Below are 26,805 nucleotides of genomic sequence, written 5' to 3' on the forward strand. Positions count from 1 at the left end.
CCACCTCTATGTTAATGGAACATGCTCCCTTATGTTGAAGAGAGTCAGTAGGACTGCTAGTATCAGTCCTTTAACTAGGTAACAGAGTTTTTGTTGTTTGTCAATGTCTTTGTTTTGTCTGTTAGCCTGGGTGCCAGTCTGTTAGCCTGGGTGCCAGTCTGTTAGCCTGGGTGCCAGTCTGTTTTTGCTTTCTCGCCAAATGTGACAAGGAGTTGTCAAGAATGGCACAAACAGATCTGGGATCAGGCTAGTGTTCTGTATTTAATTTAGGATGTTACGTAGTCTTCTTAGTCTACATATTCATTTCCTGTCTGCCTTTCTGTTGTTTTTTCTTATTGTTTTGCTCTCTGTCTGTCTGTTTTATTACCCTCCCTTCCCCAATGGGCCTTGGCCCTGATCGGAGAGCGTGTGCTCCTCAGACTGAAGAGTCTGGTGAGGGGGTAGACATGGTGGTGCTGTGCCACCCTGACAGCGGAGTAGACTTGGAGCTCTACACCCCAGAGCTGCTATTCCACCAGCAGCCTCTAGAGGCACCAGTAAGCTCAGTGCTGCAGTGTACAGCAGGAGAGAGGCACACACTGGCTCTGTCCAGCAGGGGGAGCCCTCAGCTCTCAGTCACAGATTCAGCACATTCACTCAATGTTCAGAGATGAAGCATGCAGACCGGGGATAGGAAGATGTATGTTGGTGTGATGTTATGGGGAAATTACAGATGACAACATTTAGTGCCCCATGTATAGTATACTAGTGATTTGATCAATACCATATTTGATGTTAATTAAAAGTAGACACAGCGATATGACGTAGCTGCAGAAGGTAATCAGCGTTATGGGGCAATTTCCTCAACTACTACGAGCATTGAAGCACGAGGATCAACTTCTCCCCTATTTTGGTCCCGTGACTAACAGTGTGAAGCAAACCCGTGCACATGCGCAGATACTGTGTGAGAGTCTTGCATCTTGCTCATCTCAATATCTGCGGTGCTGCTCATGGGCAATGTAATTTCGCTGAGTCTATTTGCAAATTGGTATCCAAAAATGTTACTAATATAGTCTTTGATCTGTATTATCTTGGAGACATGCCTGATAATCGATCTGCAATACATTGATCTGAATTCCGATCGACTCGCATGCTTTGGTTTATGATATATCAGCCAATCAAAATCAAATCTCCAAAGCCCTGTTTATTTAGTAAGCTGAACAGCGATTGGATGCCTGACCCTGTGACGTGTGCACCTCTACGATGCTGTCTTTCTGATTGGCCAGTTCTCTCAACTCACTCTGACTCACCTGATTCCCATGCTCCTCCCACTAAAATCTCAATCATCATTCTCATCTTGGTCTTCACACTGGGGCAGATGCATGCCAAGTCCCTAAACTGCTTTCCCTCTAGAAATCAGATCAATACACCGATAATGACATATGATACATTGATAACAGGTAGACAATTTATCATCTACATTGAAACTAAAACCCAGTGGAAGAAGAGTGGAAGCCATTCTTAGGATTGTTGGGTCCCCCCCTCTATTCTCTAGTCATTCTTAGGTCTGTTGGGTCCCCCCCTTTATTCTCTAGTCATTCTTAGGTCTGTTGGGTCCCCCTCTCTATTCTCTAGTCATTCTTAGGTCTGTTGGGTCCCCCCCCTTTATTCTCTAGTCATTCTTAGGTCTGTTGGGTCCCCCTCTATTCTCTAGTCATTCTCAGGTCTGTTGGGTCCCCCTCTATTCTCTAGTCATTCTTAGGTCTGTTGGGTCCCCCCTCTATTCTCTAGTCATTCTCAGGTCTGTTGGGTCCCCCCCTCTATTCTCTAGTCATTCTCAGGTCTGTTGGGTCCCCCTCTATTCTCTAGTCATTCTTAGGTCTGTTGGGTCCCCCTCTATTCTCTAGTCATTCTTAGGTCTGTTGGGTCCCCCTCTATTCTCTAGTCATTCTTAGGTCTGTTGGGTCTTAGGTCCCCCTCTATTCTCTAGTCATTCTCAGGTCTGTTGGGTCCCCCTCTATTCTCTAGTCATTCTCAGGTCTGTTGGGTCCCCCTCTATTCTCTAGTCATTCTTAGGTCCCCCTCTATTCTCTAGTCATTCTCAGGTCTGTTGGGTCCCCCTCTATTCTCTAGTCATTCTTAGGTCTGTTGGGTCCCCCCTCTATTCTCTAGTCATTCTTAGGTCTGTTGGGTCCCCCTCTATTCTCTAGTCATTCTTAGGTCTGTTGGGTCCCCCTCTATTCTCTAGTCATTCTTAGGTCTGTTGGGTCCCCCTCTATTCTCTAGTCATTCTTAGGTCTGTTGGGTCCCCCCTCTATTCTCTAGTCATTCTTAGGTCTGTTGGGTCCCCCTCTATTCTCTAGTCATTCCCTGTTGGGTCCCCTCTATTCCCCCTATTCTCTAGTCATTCTCAGGTCTGTTGGGTCCCCCTCTATTCTCTAGTCATTCTCAGGTCTGTTGGGTCCCCCTCTATTCTCTAGTCATTCTCAGGTCTGTTGGGTCCCCCTCTATTCTCTAGTCATTCTTAGGTCTGTTGGGTCCCCCTCTATTCTCTAGTCATTCTTAGGTCTGTTGGGTCCCCCCCTCTATTCTCTAGTCATTCTTAGGTCTGTTGGGTCCCCCCTCTATTCTCTAGTCATTCTTAGGTCTGTTGGGTCCCCCTCTATTCTCTAGTCATTCTCAGGTCTGTTGGGTCCCCCCCCCTCTATTCTCTAGTCATTCTTAGGTCTGTTGGGTCCCCCTCTATTCTCTAGTCATTCTCAGGTCTGTTGGGTCCCCCCCTCTATTCTCTAGTCATTCTCAGGTCTGTTGGGTCCCCCTCTATTCTCTAGTCATTCTCAGGTCCCCCTCTATTCTCTAGTCATTCTCAGGTCTGTTGGGTCCCCCTCTATTCTCTAGTCATTCTCAGGTCTGTGGGTCCCCCTCTATTCTCTAGTCATTCTTAGGTCTGTTGGGTCCCCCTCTATTCTCTAGTCATTCTTAGGTCTGTTGGGTCCCCCCCTCTATTCTCTAGTCATTCTTCAGGTCTGTTGGGTCCCCCCTCTATTCTCTAGTCATTCTTAGGTCTGTTGGGTCCCCCTCTATTCTCTAGTCATTCTTAGGTCTGTTGGGTCCCCCTCTATTCTCTAGTCATTCTTAGGTCTGTTGGGTCCCCCCTCTATTCTCTAGTCATTCTTAGGTCTGTTGGGTCCCCCTCTATTCTCTAGTCATTCTTAGGTCTGTTGGGTCTTAGGTCCCCCCTCTATTCTCTAGTCATTCTCAGGTCTGTTGGGTCTATTCTCTAGTCATTCCCCCCTCTATTCTCTAGTCATTCTCAGGTCTGTTGGGTCCCCCCTCTATTCTCTAGTCATTCTCAGGTCTGTTGGGTCCCCCTCTATTCTCTAGTCATTCTCAGGTCTGTTGGGTCCCCCCCTCTATTCTCTAGTCATTCTTAGGTCTGTTGGTCCCCCTCTATTCTCTAGTCATTCTCAGGTCCCCCCCTCTATTCTCTAGTCATTCTTAGGTCTGTTGGGTCCCCCTCTATTCTCTAGTCATTCTCAGGTCTGTTGGGTCCCCCTCTATTCTCTAGTCATTCTTCAGGTCTGTTGGGTCCCCCCCCCTCTATTCTCTAGTCATTCTCAGGTCTGTTGGGTCCCCCCTCTATTCTCTAGTCATTCTCAGGTCTGTTGGGTCCCCCCCCCTCTATTCTCTAGTCATTCTTAGGTCTGTTGGGTCCCCCCCCTCTATTCTCTAGTCATTCTCAGGTCTGTTGGGTCCCCCCCTCTATTCTCTAGTCATTCTCAGGTCTGTTGGGTCCCCCCCTCTATTCTCTAGTCATTCTCAGGTCTGTCTATTCTCTAGTCATTCTCAGGTCTGTTGGGTCCCCCCTCTATTCTCTAGTCATTCTCAGGTCTGTTGGGTCCCCCTCTATTCTCTAGTCATTCTTAGGTCTGTTGGGTCCCCCCTCTATTCTCTAGTCATTCTTAGGTCTGTTGGGTCCCCCTCTATTCTCTAGTCATTCTTAGGTCTGTTGGGTCCCCCTCTATTCTCTAGTCATTCTCAGGTCTGTTGGGTCCCCCTCTATTCTCTAGTCATTCTTAGGTCTGTTGGGTCTGTTGGGTCCCCCTCTATTCTCTAGTCCCCCTGTCTATTCTCTAGTCATTCTTAGGTCTGTTGGGTCCCCCCCTCTATTCTCTAGTCATTCTTAGGTCTGTTGGGTCTCTAGTCATTCTCAGGTCCCCCTCTATTCTCTAGTCATTCTTAGGTCTGTTGGGTCCCCCCTCTATTCTCTAGTCATTCTTAGGTCTGTTGGGTCCCCCCTCTATTCTCTAGTCATTCTTAGGTCTGTTGGGTCCCCCCCCTCTATTCTCTAGTCATTCTTAGGTCTGTTGGGTCCCCCTCTATTCTCTAGTCATTCTTAGGTCTGTTGGGTCCCCCCTCTATTCTCTAGTCATTCTTAGGTCTGTTGGGTCCCCCCTCTATTCTCTAGTCATTCTTAGGTCTGTTGGGTCCCCCTCTATTCTCTAGTCATTCTCAGGTCTGTTGGGTCCCCCTATTCTCTATTCTCTAGTCATTCTCAGGTCTGTTGGGTCCCCCTCTCTATTCTCTAGTCATTCTCAGGTCTGTTGGGTCCCCCCCTCTATTCTCTAGTCATTCTTAGGTCTGTTGGGTCCCCCCTCTATTCTCTAGTCATTCTTAGGTCTGTTGGGTCCCCCTCTATTCTCTAGTCATTCTTAGGTCTGTTGGGTCCCCCTCTATTCTCTAGTCATTCTTAGGTCTGTTGGGTCCCCCCCTCTATTCTCTAGTCATTCTCAGGTCTGTTGGGTCCCCCTCTATTCTCTAGTCATTCTCAGGTCTGTTGGGTCCCCCCTCTATTCTCTAGTCATTCTCAGGTCTGTTGGGTCCCCCCTATCTATTCTCTAGTCATTCTTAGGTCTATTCTCTAGTCATTCTTAGGTCTGTTGGGTCCCCCCTCTATTCTCTAGTCATTCTTAGGTCTGTTGGGTCCCCCCCCTCTAGTCATTCTTAGGTCTCTATTCTCTAGTCATTCTTAGGTCTGTTGGGTCCCCCCTCTATTCTCTAGTCATTCTCAGGTCTGTTGGGTCCCCCCCCCTCTATTCTCTAGTCATTCTCAGGTCTGTTGGGTCCCCCCTCTATTCTCTAGTCATTCTCAGGTCTGTTGGGTCCCCCCTCTATTCTCTAGTCATTCTCAGGTCTGTTGGGTCCCCCTCTATTCTCTAGTCATTCTCAGGTCTGTTGGGTCCCCCCCTCTATTCTCTAGTCATTCTCAGGTCTGTTGGGTCCCCCTCTATTCTCTAGTCATTCTCAGGTCTGTTGGGTCCCCCTCTATTCTCTAGTCATTCTCAGGTCTGTTGGGTCCCCCTCTATTCTCTAGTCATTCTCAGGTCTGTTGGGTCCCCCCTGTTGGGTCTATTCTCTAGTCATTCTCAGGTCTGTTGGGTCCCCCCTCTATTCTCTAGTCATTCTCAGGTCTGTTGGGTCCCCCCCTCTATTCTCTAGTCATTCTCAGGTCTGTTGGGTCCCCCTCTATTCTCTAGTCCCCTCTATTCTCTAGTCATTCTCAGGTCTGTTGGGTCCCCCTCTATTCTCTAGTCATTCTCAGGTCTGTTGGGTCCCCCTCTATTCTCTAGTCATTCTCAGGTCTGTTGGGTCCCCCCCTCTATTCTCTAGTCATTCTCAGGTCTGTTGGGTCCCCCTCTATTCTCTAGTCATTCTCAGGTCTGTTGGGTCCCCCCCTCTATTCTCTAGTCATTCTCAGGTCTGTTGGGTCCCCCCTCTATTCTCTAGTCATTCTCAGGTCTGTTGGGTCCCCCTCTCTATTCTCTAGTCATTCTCAGGTCTGTTGGGTCCCCCTCTCTATTCTCTAGTCATTCTCAGGTCTGTTGGGTCCCCCCTCTATTCTCTAGTCATTCTCAGGTCTGTTGGGTCCCCCCCTCTATTCTCAGTCATTCTCAGGTCTGTTGGGTCCCCCTCTATTCTCTAGTCATTCTCAGGTCTGTTGGGTCCCCCCTCTATTCTCTAGTCATTCTCAGGTCTGTTGGGTCCCCCTCTATTCTCTAGTCATTCTCAGGTCTGTTGGGTCCCCCTCTATTCTCTAGTCATTCTCAGGTCTGTTGGGTCCCCCTCTATTCTCTAGTCATTCTCAGGTCTGTTGGGTCCCCCTCTATTCTCTAGTCATTCTCAGGTCTGTTGGGTCCCCCTCTATTCTCTAGTCATTCTCAGGTCTGTTGGGTCCCCCCTCTATTCTCTAGTCATTCTCAGGTCTGTTGGGTCATTCTTAGGTCCCCCTCTATTCTCTAGTCATTCTCAGGTCTGTTGGGTCTCTAGTCATTCTATAGGTTAGGTCTGTTGGGTCCCCCTCTATTCTCTAGTCATTCTCAGGTCTGTTGGGTCCCCCCTCTATTCTCTAGTCATTCTCAGGTCTGTTGGGTCCCCTCAGGTCTGTTGGGTCTATTCTCTAGTCATTCTCAGGTCTGTTGGGTCATTCTCAGGTCCCCCCCTCTATTCTCTAGTCATTCTCAGGTCTGTTGGGTCCCCCTCTCTATTCTCTAGTCATTCTCAGGTCTGTTGGGTCCCCCCTCTATTCTCTAGTCATTCTCAGGTCTGTTGGGTCCCCCTCTATTCTCTAGTCATTCTCAGGTCTGTTGGGTCCCCCTCTATTCTCTAGTCATTCTCAGGTCTGTTGGGTCCCCCCTCTATTCTCTAGTCATTCTCAGGTCTGTTGGGTCCCCCCCCTCTATTCTCTAGTCATTCTCAGGTCTGTTGGGTCCCCCTCTATTCTCTAGTCATTCTCAGGTCTGTTGGGTCCCCCTCTCTATTCTCTAGTCATTCTCAGGTCTGTTGGGTCCCCCTCTCTATTCTCTAGTCATTCTCAGGTCTGTTGGGTCCCCCCCTCTATTCTCTAGTCATTCATTCTCAGGTCTGTTGGGTCCCCCTCTATTCTCTAGTCATTCTTAGGTCTGTTGGGTCCCCCTCTATTCTCTAGTCATTCTCAGGTCTGTTGGGTCCCCCTCTATTCTCTAGTCATTCTCAGGTCTGTTGGGTCCCCCTCTATTCTCCAGTGCCTTTGTCTTTTAACCTTTTGTATTATATTTGACTATCTTTTGGATTGAGTTCATCTTTCACATCAATCTTTGATTAGTTTTGATTAGTTTTGTGTGTGTTCTCGTGTGTGTGTGTGCTTCTGTGTGACCCGATGGGTGTGGCACTTTTTTTTTTTTGTAGGCTATTTGTTAGTTAACTTGTCTATAATTAGATACTTTGCTGCTTCTCTGCCATTACTTGTTGCCCTAAAAAGACAAAATAAACCCTTGCTCACCAAAAAAAATGTCATACATCGATAGAATGAATGTCTCAATTGAGTTGACAGTTTTCTTTCATTTCTGCTTCTCTCTCACAGAAAATAAGTTTAGGGACCGGGGAAAAAAATACATGAACTCAACAACAATAACTGGAACATTTCCAAGTTCGACTGGTTTTAAGGGAACTAAAAGCTGTGAAAACAACATGTTTCTGATAAGATTTCAGTTTGGCTTGGATGCATATTTATTGTGGTTGAAATACTATCAGCTCTGACGATGCTGATAAAGAGAGCACCTTTGCAGATAGTCCCTGACCACGCAGTCATTCTCTCAAGAGAATTTGGCGGCAGTGTAGCCTAGTGGTTAGAGCATTGGACTAGTAACCGAAAGGTTGCAAGTTCAAATCCCCGAGCTGACAAGGTACAAAATCTGTCGTTCTGTCCCTGAACAGGCAGTTAACCCACTGTTCCTAGGCCGTCATTGAAAATAAGAATTTGTTCTAAACTGACTTGCCTAGGAAAATAAAGGTAAGATGCTGAAATAAATCATATTTCTCCACTCTTGTTCCCGAGTCAAATTTTGACTGCAACAACTGCTTCATTCTGCAGGAGTTAACTTTAGATGAGGCTATGTGAGGGGTTATATTAACATTATATGAGGCTATGTGAGGGGTTATAGATCCTCAGATTACCATTCCATTTAAACTATCTGAATAGTAGCCTTCAGTTCCCTTCAAATTAAATTGTATTGGTCACATACACATATTTAGCAGATGTTATTGTGGGTGTAGCAAAATGCTTGTGTTCCAGGCTCCAACAGTGCAGTAATATCTGACTAAATAATTGTGTTCCAGGCTCCAACAGTGCAGTAATATCTGACTAAATAATTGTGTTCCAGGCTCCAACAGTGCAGTAATATCTGACTAAATAATTGTGTTCCAGGCTCCAACAGTGCAGTAATATCTGACTAAATAATAGTGTTTCCAGGCTCCAACAGTGCAGTAATATCTGACTAAATAATTGTGTTCCAGGCTCCAACAGTGCAGTAATATCTGACTAAATAATTGTGTTCCAGGCTCCAATTGTGTTCCAGGCTCCAACAGTGCAGTAATATCTGACTAAATAATTGTGTTCCAGGCTCCAACAGTGCAGTAATATCTGACTAAATAATTGTGTTCCAGGCTCCAACAGTGCAGTAATATCTGACTAAATAATTGTGTTCCAGGCTCCAACAGTGCAGTAATATCTGACTAAATAATTGTGTTCCAGGCTCCAACAGTGCAGTAATATCTGACTAAATAATTGTGTTCCAGGCTCCAACAGTGCAGTAATATCTGACTAAATAATTGTGTTCCAGGCTCCAACAGTGCAGTAATATCTGACTAAATAATTGTGTTCCAGGCTCCAACAGTGCAGTAATATCTGACTAAATAATTGTGTTCCAGGCTCCAACAGTGCAATAATATCTTACAATTCACAACAATACACACATCTGAAAGAAATACACTGCTCAAGAAAAATAAAGGGAACACTTAAACAACACAATGTGACTCCAAGTCAATCACACTTCTGTGAAATCAAACTGTCCACTTAGGAAGCAACACTGATTGACAATACATTTCACATGCTGTTGTGCAAATGGAATAGACAACAGGTGGAAATTATAGGCAATTAGCAAGACACCCCCAATAAAGGAGTGGTTCTGCAGGTGGGGACAACAGACCACTTTCAAGTTCCTATGCTTCCTGTCTGATGTTTTGGTCACTTTTGAATGCTGGCGGTGCTTTCACTCTAGTGGTAGCATGAGACGGAGTCTACAACCCACACAAGTGGCTCAGGTAGTGCAGCTCATCCAGGATGGCACATCAATGCGAGCTGTGGCAAGAAGGTTTGCTGTGTCTGTCAGCGTAGTGTCCAGAGCATGGAGGCGCTACCAGGAGACAGGCCAGTACATCAGGAGACATGGAGGCCGTAGGAGGGCAACAACCCAGCAGCAGGACCGCTATCGCCGCCTTCGTGCAAGGAGGAGCAGGAGGAGCAGGAGGAGCACTGCCAGAGCCCTGCAAAATGACCTCCAGCAGGCCACAAATGTGCATGTGTCTGCTCAAATGGTTAGAAACAGACTCCATGAGGGTGGTATGAGGGCCCGACGTCCAACACCGTGCAGGACGTTTGGCATTTGCCAGAGAACACCAAGATTGGCAAATTCGCCACTGGCGCCCTGTGCTCTTCACAGATGAAAGCAGGTTCACACTGAGCACATGTGACAGTCTGGAGACGCTGTGGAGAACGTTCTGCTACCTGCAACATCCTCCCGCATGACCGGTTTGGCGGTGGGTCAGTCATGGTGTGGGGTGGCATTTCTTTGGGGGGGGCCGCACAGCCCTCGATGTGCTCGCCAGAGGTAGCCTGACTGCCATTAGGTACCGAGATGAGATCCTCAGACCCCTTGTGAGACCATATGCTGGTGCGGTTGGCCCTGGGTTCCTTCTAATGCAAGACAATGCTAGACCTCATGTGGCTGGAGTGTGTCAGCAGTTCCTGCAAGAGGAAGGCATTGATGCTATGGACTGGTCCGCCCGTTCCCCAGACCTGAATCCAATTGAGCACATCTGGGACATCATGTCTCGCTCCATCCACCAACGCCACGTTGCACCACAGACTGTCCAGGAGTTGGATGCTTTAATCCAGGTCTGGGAGGAGATCCCTCAGGAGACCATCCCCCACCTCATCAGGAGCATGCCCAGGCTTGTAGGGAGGTCATACAGGCACGTGGAGGCCACACACACTACTGAGCCTCATTTTGACTTGTTTTAAGGACATTACATCAAAGTTGGATCAGCCTGTCGTGTGGTTTTCCACTTTAATTTTGAGTGTGCCTCCAAATCCAGACCTCCATGGGTTGATACATTTGATTTCCATTGATCATTTTTGTGTGATTTTTGTTGTCAGCACATTCAACTTTGTAAAGAAAAAAGTATATAATAAGAATATTTAATTCATTCAGATCTAGGATGTTATTTTAGTGTTCCCTTTTATTTTTTTTGAGCAGTGTATATAATATTATATAAATATTAGGATGAGAAATGTAGGTATATACATATGAGATGAGTAAAGCGGTGTATATATATATATATATGACATGGAATCATGGTTTAATATTGTCTATGTAAAACAAACACGATACATCACCAAACGTGACAAACCAAATAGCACTAACACCAGCGGGCTGATCAAACTTAAATAACACCCATCCCAAAGGAACAGGTGAAAACAATTAGACAAAAACAAACGAAAAGGAAAAAGGGATCGGTGGCAGCTAGTAGCCCTGCGAAGACGCCCGCCGAGCGCCACCCGCGCAGGAAGGGGAGCCACCTTCGGTGGTATTCGTGACACAAGCGCAGTGGCCTCTAAGGTGAAGGGTTGCGTAACTGGGTGGTAGCCGGCTAGTGATGGCTATTCAACAGTCTGATGGCCTTGAGAAGGAAGCTGTTTTTCCATCTCTCGGTCCCAGCTTTGATACACCTGTACTGACCTCGCCTTCTGGATGGAAGCGGGGTGAACAGGCAGCGGCTCGGATGTTTATTGTCCTTGATTATCTTTTTGGCTCTCCTGTGACATCGGATGTTGTAGGCGTCCTGGAGGGCTGGCAGTGTGTCCCCGGTGATGCGTTGGGAAGACAGCACCACCCTCTGGGGAGCCCTGCTGTTGCAGGCACTACAATTTGTGCATCTGTTAAAGTTTGATGTTCTCTGCTGAATTTCTTCAGCCTCCTGAGGGTTGAAGAGGCACTGTTGTGCCTTCACTACACTGTCTGTGTGACTGGACCATTTCAGTTTGTCAGTGATGTGTACGCCGAGGAACTTGAAGCTTTAAACTTTTAAGGCCGTCGAGGTTTCTGCTTGAGGTGGGATGTAAACGACCGTGGTGATAACTTAGGAAAGTTCTCTTGGGAGATAATATGGTTGCTATTTTAATTGTTTTCTAGGTCGGGTGAACAAAATGACTTGAGTTCCTGTATGTTCCTAGAATTACACTATGAGTTGTTAATCATGAAACATACACCCCGCCTTTCTTCTTCCCGGAGAGATATTTATTCCTGTCTGCGTGATGTACTGAGAATCCTGCTGGGTTTACTGACTCTGACAGAGTATCCCAAGAGAGCCATGTTTCCGTGAAACAAAGTATGTTACAGGCCCTGATGTCTCTCTGGAAAGAAAGCTCTAAGCTCATCAACACTGGAAGGAGATCCTCACCCTGAGCTCGTCTACTTTATTGTGCAAATACTGAATATTAGCGAGTAATATACTCTGACGTGGTGGGTGTTGTGCCCGCCTCCTAAGTTGAACCGGAAGGTTCTGGAGTGCCTCTCCTTGGACGGCGATGTTTTGGGTTGGCTTTTGGAATAAGTTCAATTGGGAGAGTGAACAATGGAGCTGCTCTAGGGAAGTCGTATTCCTGGTGAGTTACTGCCGCCCGGGTCTGCCACGGGGTTCAGAGTATCAATCAACATCTTGAGCCAAGGGCAGACACTTGTTTTGAAGTTTGCAGGCGGGACTACCGCATCACTTGACCATGACCAACTCATGTCCGCTGGCTACACAAGCAGGACTAGTGCCGCGTTCAAATCATCTGGGGAAGTCTTAAATCGGTTATCTCTGACTTCAGTGCGTTCATCACAACTGGAAACTCGAGGTCGAATAATGACGTCAGTGATCTTCAGGTCGGAAAAAGTTTCCGACTTGGAATTCCGAGTTCCGACATAAGATTCAACAACAGACACAAACTTAACAAGTTCCACAGACATGTGACTGACAGAAATGGAATAATGTGTCCCTGAACAAAGGGGGGGGGTCAAAAGTAACAGTCAAAAGTAACAGTCAGTATCTGGTTGCCACCAGCTGCATTAAGTACTGCAGTACATCTCCTCCTCATGGACTGCACCAGATTTGCCAGTTCTTGCTGTGAGATGTTACCCCACTCTTCCTCCAAGGCACCTGCAAGTTCCCGGACATTTCTGGGGGAATGGCCCTAACCCTCACCCTCCGATCCAACAGGTCCCAGATGTGCTCAATGGGATTGAGATCCGCGTTCTTCTCTGGTCACGGCAGAACATTGGCATTCCTGTCTTGTACGAAAACACACACAGAACGAGCAGTATGGCTGATGGTATTGTCATGCTGGAGGGTCATGTCAGGATGAGCCTGCAGGAAAGGTACCACATGAGGGAGGAGGATGTCTTCCCTGTAACACACAGCGTTGAGATTGCCTGCAATGACAACAAGCTCAGTCCGATGATGCTGTGACACACCGTCCCAGACCATGACGGACCCTCCACCACCAAATCGATCCCGTTCCAGAGTACAGTCCTCGACGTATCGCTCATTCCTTTGACGATAAACGCAAATCCGACCATCACCCCTGGTGAGACAAAACCGCGACTCGTCAGTGAAGAGCACGTTTTGCCAGTCCTGTCTGGTCCAGCGACGGTGGGTTTGTGCCCATAGGCGACATTGTTGCCGGTGATGTCTGGTGAGGACCTGCCTTACAACAGGCTTAGAAGCCCTCAGTCCAGCCTCTCTCAGCCTATTGCGGACAGTCTCAGCACTGATGGAGGGATTGTGCGTTCCTGGTATAACTTGGGCAGTTGTTACTGCCATCCTGTACCTGTCCCACAGGTGGGATGTTTGGATGTACCGATCCTGTGCAGGTGTTGTTACACGTGGTCTGCCACTGCGAGGACGATCAGCTGTCCATCCTTTCTCCTTGTAGCGCTGTCTTAGGCGTCTCACAGTACGGACATTGCAATTTCTTGCCCTGGCCACACCTGCAGTCCTCATGCCTCCTTGCAGCATGCCTAAGGCACGTTCACGCAGATGAGCTGATTTATTTTTTGTTTTTCAGGGTCAGTAGAAAGGCCTCTTTAGTGTCCTAAGTTTTCATAACTGTGACCTTAATTGCCTACCGTCTGTAAGCTGTTCGTGTCTTATCGACCATTCCACAGGTGCATGTTCATTAATTGCTTATGGTTCATTGAACAAGCATAGGAAAGTGTTTTAAACCCTTAACAATGAAGAGTCTGTGAACTTATTTTACAAATTATCTTTGAAAGAGAGGGTCCTGAAAAAGGGATCTTTCTTTTTTTGCTGAGTTTAGTACTGCATGGTATACAAACACCGCTTCCTGCTGCCACCTGGTGGCCATTCTAAATATATTCAAACATTCCTGCTGCAGGATTTATTATTTTCCTCGTGTGACGAACGAGGTCAAATTAAGATCCGACTTCTGTATAAGCCTGTCAACGTACAGATTTGACATATGGTAAACAGTAAGGAATTTCATACATGCTACGTTTATTGTTCAGTCCGCTGATTTCCATGTAAACTTCTGATGGACATTTTATTTTAAGGTTAGTTCTTTTTTTTTTTTACCAAGTTCTTCATTTAACTACCTTGTTTTGTTTCTCAGACAGTGTCAAGTCAATCGACTGTAGTCTGAGCATCTACCTCAACATCTAGCAACCTCATATTAGGTGCCTGACTACCTGACAACCTGGCCACAGAGTGTCTCCTCCATTAGACATTACAGGGATCCGGTTCCATCCCATCTTTTTCTGTTACCGTGACAATCACATTAACTAGGACTTCCTGGAAATGGGGTCAGCGGGCAGGTTGCCAGGTCGTTAGGTTGTCGTTAGGTTGGTTACCACTGTGCCTTTTTTCTACTGCAGTCAGGAACACAATTATAGCTGTGTAAATGGGTCAAACGAAAGATCAAAGTTTGCGTCCCAAATGGCACACTATTCCCTACATAGTGCCCATCTTTAAACCAGAGCCCTATGGCACCCTATTCCCTACGTAGTGCCCTACTTTAGACCAGAGCCCTATGGCACCCTATTCCGTATGTAGTGCCCTACTTCTGACCAGAGCCGTATTCCCTACGTAGTGCCCTACTTTAGACCAGGGTGCAATTAGTTTTATTAGGCAAAGGGTCAGTTAATGAAGGACCATTAACCAACATGCATAACTATGGATATTCAGTCCTGCTACATCTGTTAGGTAGACAAATAAAAACAGATCCCAAGTCTCATATGTTGTTCATGGCACCAGTGTTCTGCCTCAACAATTTATTGTGTCTAGCTAGCTGGTTTGTATCCTGATGATTCAGTGCCTTGCTGTCCAGAGAACTGAGTTCGGGGGTATTTTAGTATGGGGGGGTGTGTTGTACTGTAGGTAACCCTGTTGGTAGTTGAGGAAGCGGTCAGTTCTTCTAGCTTGGCGTCCTCTTTATATCACAGTGGTGTTTTCTAGTGCTAAACGTTAATAAGAGCACATCCCAATGCTCCCATGGCATGAGATCATGTCCCCTGCAAGGCCGGCTTCCCCTTCTTGTACAGAGCAGAATATAATATTCTGGAGTTTTTAGATCCATGTTACAACAAGACTACAGTCTGCTGTCCTGCTTTCATTCTCACCATTTACTATCCTTCAATACAAACCCTGTAGTTGTTATGAAATAATTATCGTTAAGACTAGACCATTTATCACACCACACAAATCATGGTTTTGGCATGGCTATAGGACGGTGTAGGTGTCTCCTGTATGTATGTCACATGGTACTGTGCTTTGCCAGAGACAGTAAAGTCCTGCCGTAGACATGGCCCTGAACGCAGAGATATACAGACAGACATACTAGTGTTCACATTCTAGAACACTATTTTCATCTTCTAACGTTCTGTATTCCGTGTTCCAGCTCCTCATCTGTCCCCCGGTGACACGGTTCTTCTACGGCCGTCGGGAGCCCTTCCACAAGCTGCTGGTCCAGGGAGATTCAGCCGGACGCCTCACCCTCTGGAGCATCCCAGACACCTCGCCCCTGCAGCCCCTCTCCACCGCAGCAGGTACCATTTAGTCCACTAGGTGGCGTAAGTGTCCCAAGTCTGTATTGACGCTGTGGGTGAGAATTAGATGGCTTTTATGCCATCAGCTGGCAAAAACCAGTGAAATCCTTCCAGTGCATGTGAAGTACATTCCTCATGATTCATCTTCATGACTATGCAATGGCACTAAGCAAAGGCCCATGTCTGGTGTAAGTCAGGTTGGATAGATGTGTCTGTTTTGGGTCTATACGTAGTTAATACTGTTGTTATCTACTTCCCCTGACACTCAGAGCTCCAAGTGTCCTCCACCATCTCCCTCCAGGAGGCCTTTGACAAGCTGGCTCCCCTGTCGGCGGGCATCATAGACCAGCTGAGTGTGACGCCCGGGTCGGAGGAGCCCATCAAGGTGACGGCCAGCGTCTACATCCCCTCCCAGGGCAGGCTGGTGTGTGGCAGAGAGGACGGAAGCATCATCCTGGTCCCTGCCACACAGACCGCCATCGTACAGCTGCTGCAGGGAGAACACATGCTGCGGAGAGGTGAGGGAGAGTGTGGTTGAGGTCAGGGGAGAGTGTGGTTGAGGTCAGGGGAGAGTGTGGTTGAGGTCTGTGGGTCAAGGGGGTGGGAAAGGGGAAAAAGGAAAGGTGGGTCTAAGACTGTTGCGGCGGTTGTATTGTGGGTCAGGGGCAGTCATGAGTCATGACCGCAGACAAATTCCAGTGTGGGTGACCAAGGGTCATGGGTAACCTCCTTTTAATCACTCTGGACATGTGTGAGTAGTACCCAGCTTGTTAAACAACCATCAGGTCAGGGGAATGGCCTGGTACTCAGGGCTCTAGTTTGTCCCTCCATCAGGTCCTCATGGCCTGGTACTCAGGGCTCTGGGATTGTCCCTCCATCAGGTCCTAATGGCCTGGTACTCAGGGATCTATTGTCCCTCCATCAGGTCCTGAATGGCCTGGTACTCGGGATCTATTGTGCCTCCATCAGGTCCTAATGGCCTGGTACTCAGGGATCTATTGTCCCTCCATCAGGTCCTAATGGCCTGGTACTCAGGGCTCTATTGTCCCTCCATCAGGTCCTAATGGCCTGGTACTCAGGGATCTATTGTCCCTCCATCAGGTCCTAATGGCCTGGTACTCAGGGATCTATTGTGCCTCCATCAGGTCCTAATGGCCTGGTACTCAGGGATCTATTGTCCCTCCATCAGGTCCTAATGGCCTGGTACTCAGGGATCTATTGTCCCTCCATCAGGTCCTCATGGCCTGGTACTCAGGGATCTATTGTGCCTCCATCAGGTCCTCATGGCCTGGTACTCAGGGATCTATTGTCCCTCCATCAGGTTCGAATGGCCTGGTACTCAGGGATCTATTGTTCCTCCATCAGGTCCTAATGGTCTGGTACTCAGGGCTCTATTGTCCCTCCATCAGGTCACTATTGGCCTGGTACTCAGGGCTCTATTGCCCCTCCATCAGGTCCTAATGGCCTGGTAGTCAGGGCTCTATTGTCCCTCCATCAGGTTCGAATGGCCTGGTACTCAGGGCTCTATTGTCCCTCCATCAGGTCCTAATGGCCTGGTACTCAGGGCTCTATTGTCCCTCCATCAGGTCCTAATGGCCTGGTACTCAGGGCTCTATTGTCCCTCCATCAGGTTCGAATGGCCTGGTACTCAGGGCTCTTTTCGAATGCAAATGCATTCAGAAATCACATCAAACACTCATCAAAACAGTGTGTGTTTTTAAGTCACCTCTGTGGTTGAAACTGAGTGTGAAAACTTGGGTTTGTGGTGGTGGTTGTTTCGAAACCAAACACAATGAAATGGACAGTGCTTTCTAAGGGGATGAGTTCATGCATAAACGTGTGTGTGTGTATATATATATATATATATAAGAGGCCAAGCTCCCCCCAAAAATCCTGAATTTTAAAATAATTATTGTGACCTTATACAATACATAGTAAACAGCTGGCGGAAAAGTGTGTGAGTGGTTTTAAGGTATCTTTGGTGCGTCAATTGGTCTAGCCTAAATTAAACATTATGATTTGGTCTAGCCTAAATTACACGTTATGATTTGGTCTAGCCTAAATTACACGTTATGATTTGGTCTAGCCTAAATTACACGTTATGATTTGGTCTAGCCTAAATTACACGTTATGATTTGGTCTAGCCTAAATTACACGTAATGATTTGCCTACAATTATAGTGAATTTGAATAGCCTGGTAATGGGGGCTTTTTTGTTTATATATTCATAGTTATTAATAGTCTGGCACATGAGATTATCACTGAGCGTTTCCATCTCCTCTCTCACTGCTTTCTCCAGCGCGTGGAGAGAGAGAGGGGCTGTCAACAGTTTTTAATGAAATGTGTTTTCTTGTGAAAGGCATTTTCACTGTGTTATGTTCCCAAACAGATTTAACTTGGTTTCCCAAACAATTCACTGGGTCGCTGCAAAAACACGGTTGGAGAGTCCATGGCATACAGAGTTTGGGTTTAATATCACTTGTCGCGCAGCCAAAATGACCAGAGTAAACCTTCCCAATAGGAGTTACAAAACATTCCCCGAGGGGAAGTGGTCTCCATTCTCTATTCCAGTGTATACACATAACAGGTGTTCCTGCCCGTTAATAATGGGCCTTTCTCAAATCAAAACTCATCTTTACATATTTGGTAAGGCTTGATTAAATTGAGGATAGTCTGATTGATGGGTGAAAATATGATCACTTGCTGAGAGAACAGTTTGTGCAGCCTGAGGCGAGGAACAGAGCGCAATATATTTTATTTGCCACTTTCTCAAATAATCAATAGCCTGTAGTCGTATCCTGCAGCCCATATATCTTGTGGTTCCTAAGGTTTGTTTCATCAGGGTCTACAGTATTAGATGGGGGGGTGGGGGGTGATTGTTTTACCACAGATTGAATCTCTGGATAAGAGCATGTACAACATTATAAAAAAAAGAGTCTTCTCTCGTTCCCAGGTTGGCCCCCTCACCGCACCCTGCGGGGTCACCGTAACAAAGTGACGTGCCTGCTGTACCCCCACCAGGTGTCCCCTCGCTACGACCAGCGCTCCCTGGTCTCCGGCGGTGTGGACTTCAGCGTCATCGTCTGGGACATCTTCACTGGGGAGATGAAGCACGTCTTCTGTGTCCACGGGGGAGAGATCACACAGATCCTGGTCCCACCTGAGAACTGCAGTGTGAGTACTATTCACACATGTAGAGGTGAAGGGAGTTTTGTTTTTGATTTCTCCTCCCCACTCCTCACTCTTTCATTCGTGTATTTTCTTGTGGGTGGGACTGTTATCCCTTTTTTTAAATGATTTATTAAAGAAAGACTGTAGTGGATTTTCCAGCGTAGGGAGGTGAGGCCTCAGAGTGATCGTTGATTCTAGTCCTGCCCTCTGATCTCACTCAATGATGCCTCCTGCTTCTTCTTAACAAAAGTGGAGAGGCCTGTCACACAAACACACACACACACACACACACAGACACCCACACAGCCTCCATCCATCTATCCCCCCACCCTCAAGCAGCCTTGTATTCTCCTATCCTGTCTGTGTCTGTCTGAATGACAGGTACCAACTTGATGTCCATTACATGAGACTGGTCCACACTGTAAGTAAAGGTGTCTCTTCTGCTCTTAATGACCTGTTTAGTTATGCAGCTGCTTTAAAGCACGTCGATACTTAAGGAGCGGGACATTTCATTGATAATGTGAGAGAGAGAGAGAGAGAGAGAGGCTGGCGGGATGGAGGGATCCATAATCCCCGTTGGGGAGTTACCTGTGCCTGTCTGGCTCCTCCTCGTCCTCCTTAGTACATCCAACATCCAAGCTGATTGGTTGATAAACATGACCCTGAGCAGCAGTCTTCTCCTGTGTTGTTAAAGGCTCTCTGTATTTCACCCATACACTTCCCACTGTCTGTCTAGCCCCTGCTCTTAGATACAGTATAACCCTGGTGTGTGTGTGTGTGTGTGTGTGTGTGTGTGTTGTTGGATACAGTATAACCCTGTGTGTGTGTGTGTGTGTGTGTGTTAGCTGGATACAGTATAACCCTGGTGAGGTGTGTGTGTGTGTGTGTGTGTGTGTGTGTGTTAGCTGGATACAGTATAACCCTGGTGAGGTGTGTGTGTGTGTGTTAGCTGGATACAGTATAACCCTGGTGAGGTGTGTGTGTGTGTTAGCTGGATACAGTATAACCCTGGTGAGGTGTGTGTGTTAGTTGGATACAGTATAACCCTGGTGAGTGTGTGTGTGTTAGTTGGATACAGTATAACCCTGGTGAGGTGTGTGTGTGTTAGTTGGATACAGTATAACCCTGGTGAGGTGTGTGTGTGTGTTAGTTGGATACAGTATAACCCTGGTGAGGTGTGTGTGTTAGTTGGATACAGTATAACCCTGCTGAGGTGTGTGTGTTAGTTAGATACAGTATAACCCTGCTGAGGTGTGTGTGTTAGCTGGATACAGTATAACCCTGGTCCCTGCTGAGGTGTGTGTGTTAGTTGGATACAGTATAACCCTGGTGAGGTGTGTGTGTTAGTTGGATACAGTATAACCCAGGCCCCTGCTGAGGTGTGTGTGTGTGTTAGTTGGATACAGTATAACCCTAGTGAGGTGTGTGTGTGTGTGTGTGTGTGTGTTAGTTGGATACAGTATAACCCTGGTGAGGTGTGTGTGTGTTAGTTGGATACAGTATAACCCTGGTGAGGTGTGTGTGTTAGTTGGATACAGTATAACCCTGGTGAGGTGTGTGTGTGTTAGTTGGATACAGTATAACCCTGGTGAGGTGTGTGTGTGTGTGTGTTAGTTGGATACAGTATAACCCTGGTGAGGTGTGTGTGTGTGTGTGTTAGTTGGATACAGTATAACCCTGGTGAGGTGTGTGTGTGTGTGTGTGTGTGTGTGTGTGTTAGTTGGATACAGTATAACCCTGGTGAGGTGTGTGTGTGTGTGTGTGTTAGCTGGATACAGTATAACCCTGGTGAGGTGTGTGTGTGTGTGTGTGTGTGTGTGTTAGCTGGATACAGTATAACCCTGGTGAGTGTGTGTGTGTTAGCTGGATACAGTATAACCCTGGTGAGGTGTGTGTGTGTGTGTGTTAGCTGGATACAGTATAACCCTGGTGAGGTGTGTGTGTTAGTTGGATACAGTATAACCCTGGTGAGGTGTGTGTGTGTTAGTTGGATACAGTATAACCCTGGTGAGGTGTGTGTGTGTTAGTTGGATACAGTATAACCCTGGTGAGGTGTGTGTGTGTGTGTGTTAGTTGGATACAGTATAACCCTGGTGAGGTGTGTGTGTTAGTTGGATACAGTATAACCCTGCTGAGGTGTGTGTGTTAGTTAGATACAGTATAACCCTGCTGAGGTGTGTGTGTTAGCTGGATACAGTATAACCCTGGTCCCTGCTGAGGTGTGTGTGTTAGTTGGATACAGTATAACCCTGGTGAGGTGTGTGTGTTAGTTGGATACAGTATAACCCAGGCCCTGCTGAGGTGTGTGTGTGTGTTAGTTGGATACAGTATAACCCTAGTGAGGTGTGTGTGTGTGTGTGTTAGTTGGATACAGTATAACCCTGGTGAGGTGTGTGTGTGTTAGTTGGATACAGTATAACCCTGGTGAGGTGTGTGTGTTAGTTGGATACAGTATAACCCTGGTGAGGTGTGTGTGTGTTAGTTGGATACAGTATAACCCTGGTGAGGTGTGTGTGTGTGTGTGTTAGTTGGATACAGTATAACCCTGGTGAGGTGTGTGTGTGTGTTAGTTGGATACAGTATAACCCTGGTGAGGTGTGTGTGTGTGTGTGTTAGTTGGATACAGTATAACCCTGGTGAGGTGTGTGTGTGTGTGTGTTAGTTGGATACAGTATAACCCTGGTGAGGTGTGTGTGTGTGTGTTAGTTGGATACAGTATAACCCTGGTGAGGTGTGTGTGTGTGTGTGTTAGTTGGATACAGTATAACCCTGGTGAGGTGTGTGTGTGTGTTAGTTGGATACAGTATAACCCTGGTGAGGTGTGTGTGTGTTAGTTGGATACAGTATAACCCTGGTGAGGTGTGTGTGTTAGTTGGATACAGTATAACCCTGGTGAGGTGTGTGTGTGTTAGTTGGATACAGTATAACCCTGGTGAGGTGTGTGTGTTAGTTGGATACAGTATAACCCTGGTGAGGTGTGTGTGTGTTGTTAGTTGGATACAGTATAACCCTGGTGAGGTGTGTGTGTGTGTTAGTTGGATACAGTATAACCCTGGTGAGGTGTGTGTGTGTTAGTTGGATACAGTATAACCCTGGTGAGGTGTGTGTGTGTTAGTTGGATACAGTATAACCCTGGTGAGGTGTGTGTGTGTTAGTTGGATACAGTATAACCCTGGTGAGGTGTGTGTGTTAGTTGGATACAGTATAACCCTGGTGAGGTGTGTGTGTTAGTTGGATACAGTATAACCCTGGTGAGGTGTGTGTGTTAGTTGGATACAGTATAACCCAGACCCCTGCTGAGGTGTGGCGCCCGACTGATATGTGATTTTTGTATCTGATTTTAAAGCGGAAATCTTCACTGATAACCAATATACTGTGTCTACTGATAGGTCCAATTTTATAGCTGTAATAAAACATAACAGAAAACATTTAAAAAATCTTTATAGATTGTGTTTAATACTGCCTACTAAGATGCTGAAAGAACATTCATTTAAGCACCGCATAATATTTAGGACTCATGGTGTTAGTCTCGTGAAAGGAGAATAAACCGCGCTCATTCCAGGAATAAACTTTCCTCTGAAGACATATTTTCAATGTATTGGTGTTTTAGCTGTGTTTTCATGGGTTGTTGTGGGGCTGTAGCTGCTGAATTCTCGTAGTTGAAATGTATTGGTGTTTTAGCTGTGTTTTCGCTACGGTAAGGGTTAAAGTTCGAGTTAGGTGAGGGTTGAGGTGAGGGTTAGGTGAGGATTGAGGTTCGAGGTTCGAGTTACCCCGAGGGGCGAGGTTTAGTGTAGCGATGTCGCAAAGATTCCGTAATGCACTCACCCGCGGTGAATGGCATCAAGTACACTCACACAGCTAGTTAGCTGGATAGATGTGGGTGGTGAATCTTGAATTTGGACCAGTCCCTGACAAATAACAGCCCATACATCAATGCTGTATAGATGTGTTGGGCTGATTGTGTCCAGTCTTGCTGTAGAGTGCCAAGGCAAGATGGCTCTCCAGGCTTACCTCTCCAGGCTTACCTCTCCAGGCTTACCTCTCCAGGCTTACCTCTCCAGGCTTACCTCTCCAGGCTTACCTCTCCAGGCTTACCTCTCCAGGCTTACCTCTCCAGGCTTACCTCTCCAGGACAAATAAAGTCCTATTCTATGAAGAACGGCTCGTTTCCTCAAGTGTTTTCTCTGCGTCTTACATCGGTCCTTGTTCGGTGGATTGAAAAAGCTGATACAAATACGTGGGTAAAAGGATAATATCGGGCCACCGATAAATCGGTCAGGCTCTCTAGCCTGGTGTGGTGTGGTGTGGGGTGGATGGGTAATTGCCCTGCAGCTGCGGCAGCAGCCGGTGGAGGCAGGAGGGACGACTGTGATGAAGAGTGATGTGTCCTTGTATTCCCGACATCCCCCTCTCTCCTCTCCTTCCCTCCTCACCCCCTCTCATCTCTCATCTCTCATGGTCAAGGTTTCCTATGCCACTACATCAACACTCAGAACATTGCCTGTCAGCGCTCATCACCATTTAGTCTGCTTTCAGTTCCTCTCCCTACCTCCCTCCGTCTCTCCCTCCCTACCTCCCTCCGTCTCTCCCTCCCTACCTCCCTCCGTCTCTCCCTCCCTATCTCCCTCCGTCTCTCCCTCCCTCCGTCTCTCCCTCCCTCCGTCTCTCCCTCCCTCCGTCTCTCCCTCCCTCCGTCTCTCCCTCCCTCCGTCTCTCCCTCCCTCCGTCTCTCCCTCCCTCCGTCTCTCCCTCCCTCCGTCTCTCCCTCCCTCCGTCTCTCCCTCCCTACCTCCCTCCGTCTCTCCCTCCCTACCTCCCTCCGTCTCTCCCTCCCTACCTCCCTCCGTCTCTCCCTCCCTACCTCCCTCCGTCTCTCCCTCCCTACCTCCCTCCGTCTCTCCCTCCCTACCTCCCTCCGTCTCTCCCTCCCTACCTCCCTCCGTCTCTCCCTCCCTACCTCCCTCCGTCTCTCCCTCCCTACCTCCCTCCGTCTCTCCCTCCCTACCTCCCTCCGTCTCTCCCTCCCTACCTCCCTCCGTCTCTCCCTCCCTACCTCCCTCCGTCTCTCCCTCCCTACCTCCCTCCGTCTCTCCCTCCCTACCTCCCTCCGTCTCTCCCTCCCCCTACCTCCCTCCGTCTCTCCCCCTCCCTCCGTCTCTCCCTCCCTCCGTCTCTCCCTCCCTCCGTCTCTCCCTCCCTCCGTCTCTCCCTCCCTCCGTCTCTCCCTCCCTCCCTATCTCCCTCCCCTCCCTATCTCCCTCCCTATCTCCCCTCCCTATCTCCCTCCCTATCTCCCTCCCTATCTCCCTCCCTCCGTCTCTCCCTCCCTCCGTCTCTCCCTCCCTCCGTCTCTCCCTCCCTCCTCTCTCCCTCCCTCCGTCTCCCTCCCTCCCTCCGTCTCCCTCCCTCCTCCCTATCTCCCTCCCTATCTCCCTCCCTATCTCCCTCCCTATCTCCCTCCCCCTATCTCCCTCCCTATCTCCCTCCCTATCTCTCTCCCTCCCTATCTCCCTCCGTCTCTCCCTCCCTATCTCCCTCCGTCTCTCCCTCCCTATCTCCCTCCCTATCTCCCTCCCTATCTCCCTCCGTCTCTCCCTCCTATCTCTCCCTCCCTATCTCCCTCCGTCTCCCTCCTATCTCTCCCTCCGTCTCTCCCTCCGTCTCTCCCTCCCTCCGTCTCTCCCTCCGTCTCTCCCTCCCTCTCTCCCTCCGTCTCTCCCTCCGTCTCTCCCTCCGTCTCTCCCTCCGTCTCTCCCTCCGTCTCTCCCTCCGTCTCTCCCTCCGTCTCTCCCTCCGTCTCTCCCTCCGTCTCTCCCTCCCTATCTCCCTCCCTATCTCCCTCCGTCTCTCCCTCCCTATCTCCCTCCGTCTCTCCCTCCCTATCTCCCTCCGTCTCTCCCTCCCTATCTCCCTCCGTCTCTCCCTCCCTATCTCCCTCCGTCTCTCCCTCCCTATCTCCCTCCGTCTCTCCCTCCCTCCCTCCGTCTCTCTCCCTCCCTCCCTCCGTCTCTCCCTCCCTCCCTCCGTCTCTCCCTCCCTCCCTCCGTCTCTCCCTCCCTCCCTCCGTCTCTCCCTCCCTCCCTCCCTCCCTCCCTCTCCCTCCCTCCCTCCGTCTCTCCCTCCCTCCCTCCGTCTCTCTCCCTCCCTCCCTCCGTCTCTCCCTCCCTCCCTCCGTCTCTCCCTCCCTCCCTCCGTCTCTCCCTCCCTCCCTCCGTCTCCCTCCCTCCCTCCCTCCCTCCCTCCCTCCGTCCCTCCCTCCCTCCCTCCTCCCTCCCTCCCTCCCTCCGTCTCTCCCTCCGTCTCTCCCTCCCTACCTCCCTCCGTCTCTCCCTCCCTACCTCCCTCCGTCTCTCCCTCCCTACCTCCCTCCGTCTCTCCCTCCCTACCTCCCTCCGTCTCTCCCTCCCTACCTCCCTCCGTCTCTCCCTCCCTACCTCCCTCCGTCTCTCCCTCCCTACCTCCCTCCGTCTCTCCCTCCCTACCTCCCTCCGTCTCTCCCTCCCTACCTCCCTCCGTCTCTCCCTCCCTACCTCCCTCCGTCTCTCCCTCCCTCTCTCCCTCCTCCCGTCTCTCCCTCCTCCCTCCGTCTCTCCCTCCCTACCTCCCTCCGTCTCTCCCTCCCTACCTCCCTCCGTCTCTCCCTCCCTACCTCCCTCCGTCTCTCCCTCCCTACCTCCCTCCGTCTCTCCCTCCCTACCTCCCTCCGTCTCTCCCTCCCTACCTCCCTCCGTCCCTCCCCCTCCCTACCTCCCTCCGTCTCTCCCTCCCTACCTCCTCTACCTCCCTCCCTCCCTACCTCCCTCCGTCTCTCCCTCCCTACCTCCCTACCTCCCTCCGTCTCTCCCTACCTCCCTCCCTCCGTCTCTCCCTCCCTCCCTCCCTCCCTCCCTCCCTCCCTCCCTCCCTCCCTCCCTCCCTCCCTCCCTCCCTCCCTCCCTCCCTCCCTCCCTCCCTCCCTCCCTCCCTCCCTCCCTCCCTACCTCCCTCCCTACCTCCCTCCCTACCTCCCTCCCTACCTCCCTCCGTCTCTCCCTCCCTCCCTCCGTCTCTCCCTCCCTCCCTCCCTCCCTCCCTCCCTCCCTCCCTCCCTACCTCCCGTCTCTCCATCTCTCTCCCTCCCTACCTCCCTCCTCTCAGTCTCTCCCTCCCTACCTCCCTCCGTCTCTCCCTCTGCTTTGTAGACAACAGGTGTAGACGAATAGTGAAATGCTTACTTACGGGTCCTCTTCAAACAATGCAGAGTTAAAGATAAGATAAAATAGACAATGACAGGGTTATATACAGGAAGTAGGAAATAACATGGCTATATACAGGAAGTAGGTAATAACATGGCTATATACAGGGAGTACCAGTACCAAGTTGGTGTGTAGGGGTTGGAGGTAATTGAGATAGATATGTTCATGTAGGTGGGGGTAAAGTGACTAGGCAACAGGATAGACAGTAGCAGCAGTGTGTGTGAAGAGTCAGTGCAAAAGAGTTAATGCAACAATGGATAATTGCAGGTAGTCCGGGTAGCCATTTTGATTGTGGTCAAATAAGCAGTTGCCATTCCAAGCGGGGATGCAGCCAGTCAAGATTCTGTAAGACTTTTTGAGGATCTGAGGGCCCGTGCCAAATCTTCTCAGTCTCCTGAGGGGGGTTGGTGTGTTTGGACCATGATAGTTTGTTGGTGATGTGGACACCAAAGAACCTGAAACTCTCGACCCGCTCCAACACAGCCCCGTCAATGTTAATAGGAGCCTGTTCGGCCCACCTTTTCCTGTAGTCCACTATCAGCTCCTTTGTCTTGCCGGAGAGGGAGAGGTTGTTGTTGTTGTTGTTGTTGTTGTTGTTGTTGTTGTTGTTGTCCTGGCCTGACCTCCTCCCAATAGGATGTCTCATCGTTGTTGGTAATCAGGCCTTCCACCGTTGTGTCGTCGGCGAACTCAATGATGGTGTTGGAGTCGTGTTTGGCCACGCAGTCGTGGGTGAACAGGGAGTACAGGAGGGGACTCAGCATTAGAGGTCGACCGATTATGATTTTTCAATGCCAATTTATTGGAGTACCAAAAAAGCTGATTTATATATATTTTTTGTAATAATGACAATTACAACAATACTGAATGAACACTTATTTAACTTAATATAATACATCAATAAAATCAATTTAGCCTCAAATAACGAATTAAACATGTTCAATTTGGTTAAAATAATGCAAAAATAAAGTGTTGAAGAAGAAAGTAAAAGTGCAATATGTTTCATGTAAGAAAGCTAACGTTTAAGTTCCTTGCTCAGAACATGAGAACATATGAAAGCTGGTGATTCCTTTTAACATGAGTCTTCAATATTCACAGGTAAGAAGTTTTAGGTTGTAGTTATTATAGGACTCTTTCTCTCTATACCATTTGTGTACCATTTGTATTTCATTAACCTTTGACTATTGGATGTTCTTATAGGCACTTTAGTATTGCCAG

General features: G+C 48.5%; 1 protein-coding gene across 3 annotated transcripts in view; it reads left to right on the forward strand.

The window, feature by feature from the left end:
* Positions 1-26,805, forward strand: part of LOC112219891 (WD repeat-containing protein 7) — a 352,753-nt gene that overhangs the window by 19,635 nt on the left and 306,313 nt on the right. For all 3 annotated transcript variants that reach the window (XM_042302729.1, XM_042302730.1, XM_042302731.1), the window contains 3 exons: positions 15,032-15,179; positions 15,449-15,697; positions 18,132-18,352. In XM_042302729.1, the coding sequence (XP_042158663.1) occupies positions 15,032-15,179; positions 15,449-15,697; positions 18,132-18,352 (618 nt within the window). The remainder of the gene's footprint in view (positions 1-15,031; positions 15,180-15,448; positions 15,698-18,131; positions 18,353-26,805) is intronic.

The sequence above is a fragment of the Oncorhynchus tshawytscha genome, linkage group LG20 (genome assembly GCF_018296145.1).
Source record: "Oncorhynchus tshawytscha isolate Ot180627B linkage group LG20, Otsh_v2.0, whole genome shotgun sequence".
NCBI classification, from domain to species: Eukaryota; Metazoa; Chordata; class Actinopteri; order Salmoniformes; family Salmonidae; genus Oncorhynchus; species Oncorhynchus tshawytscha.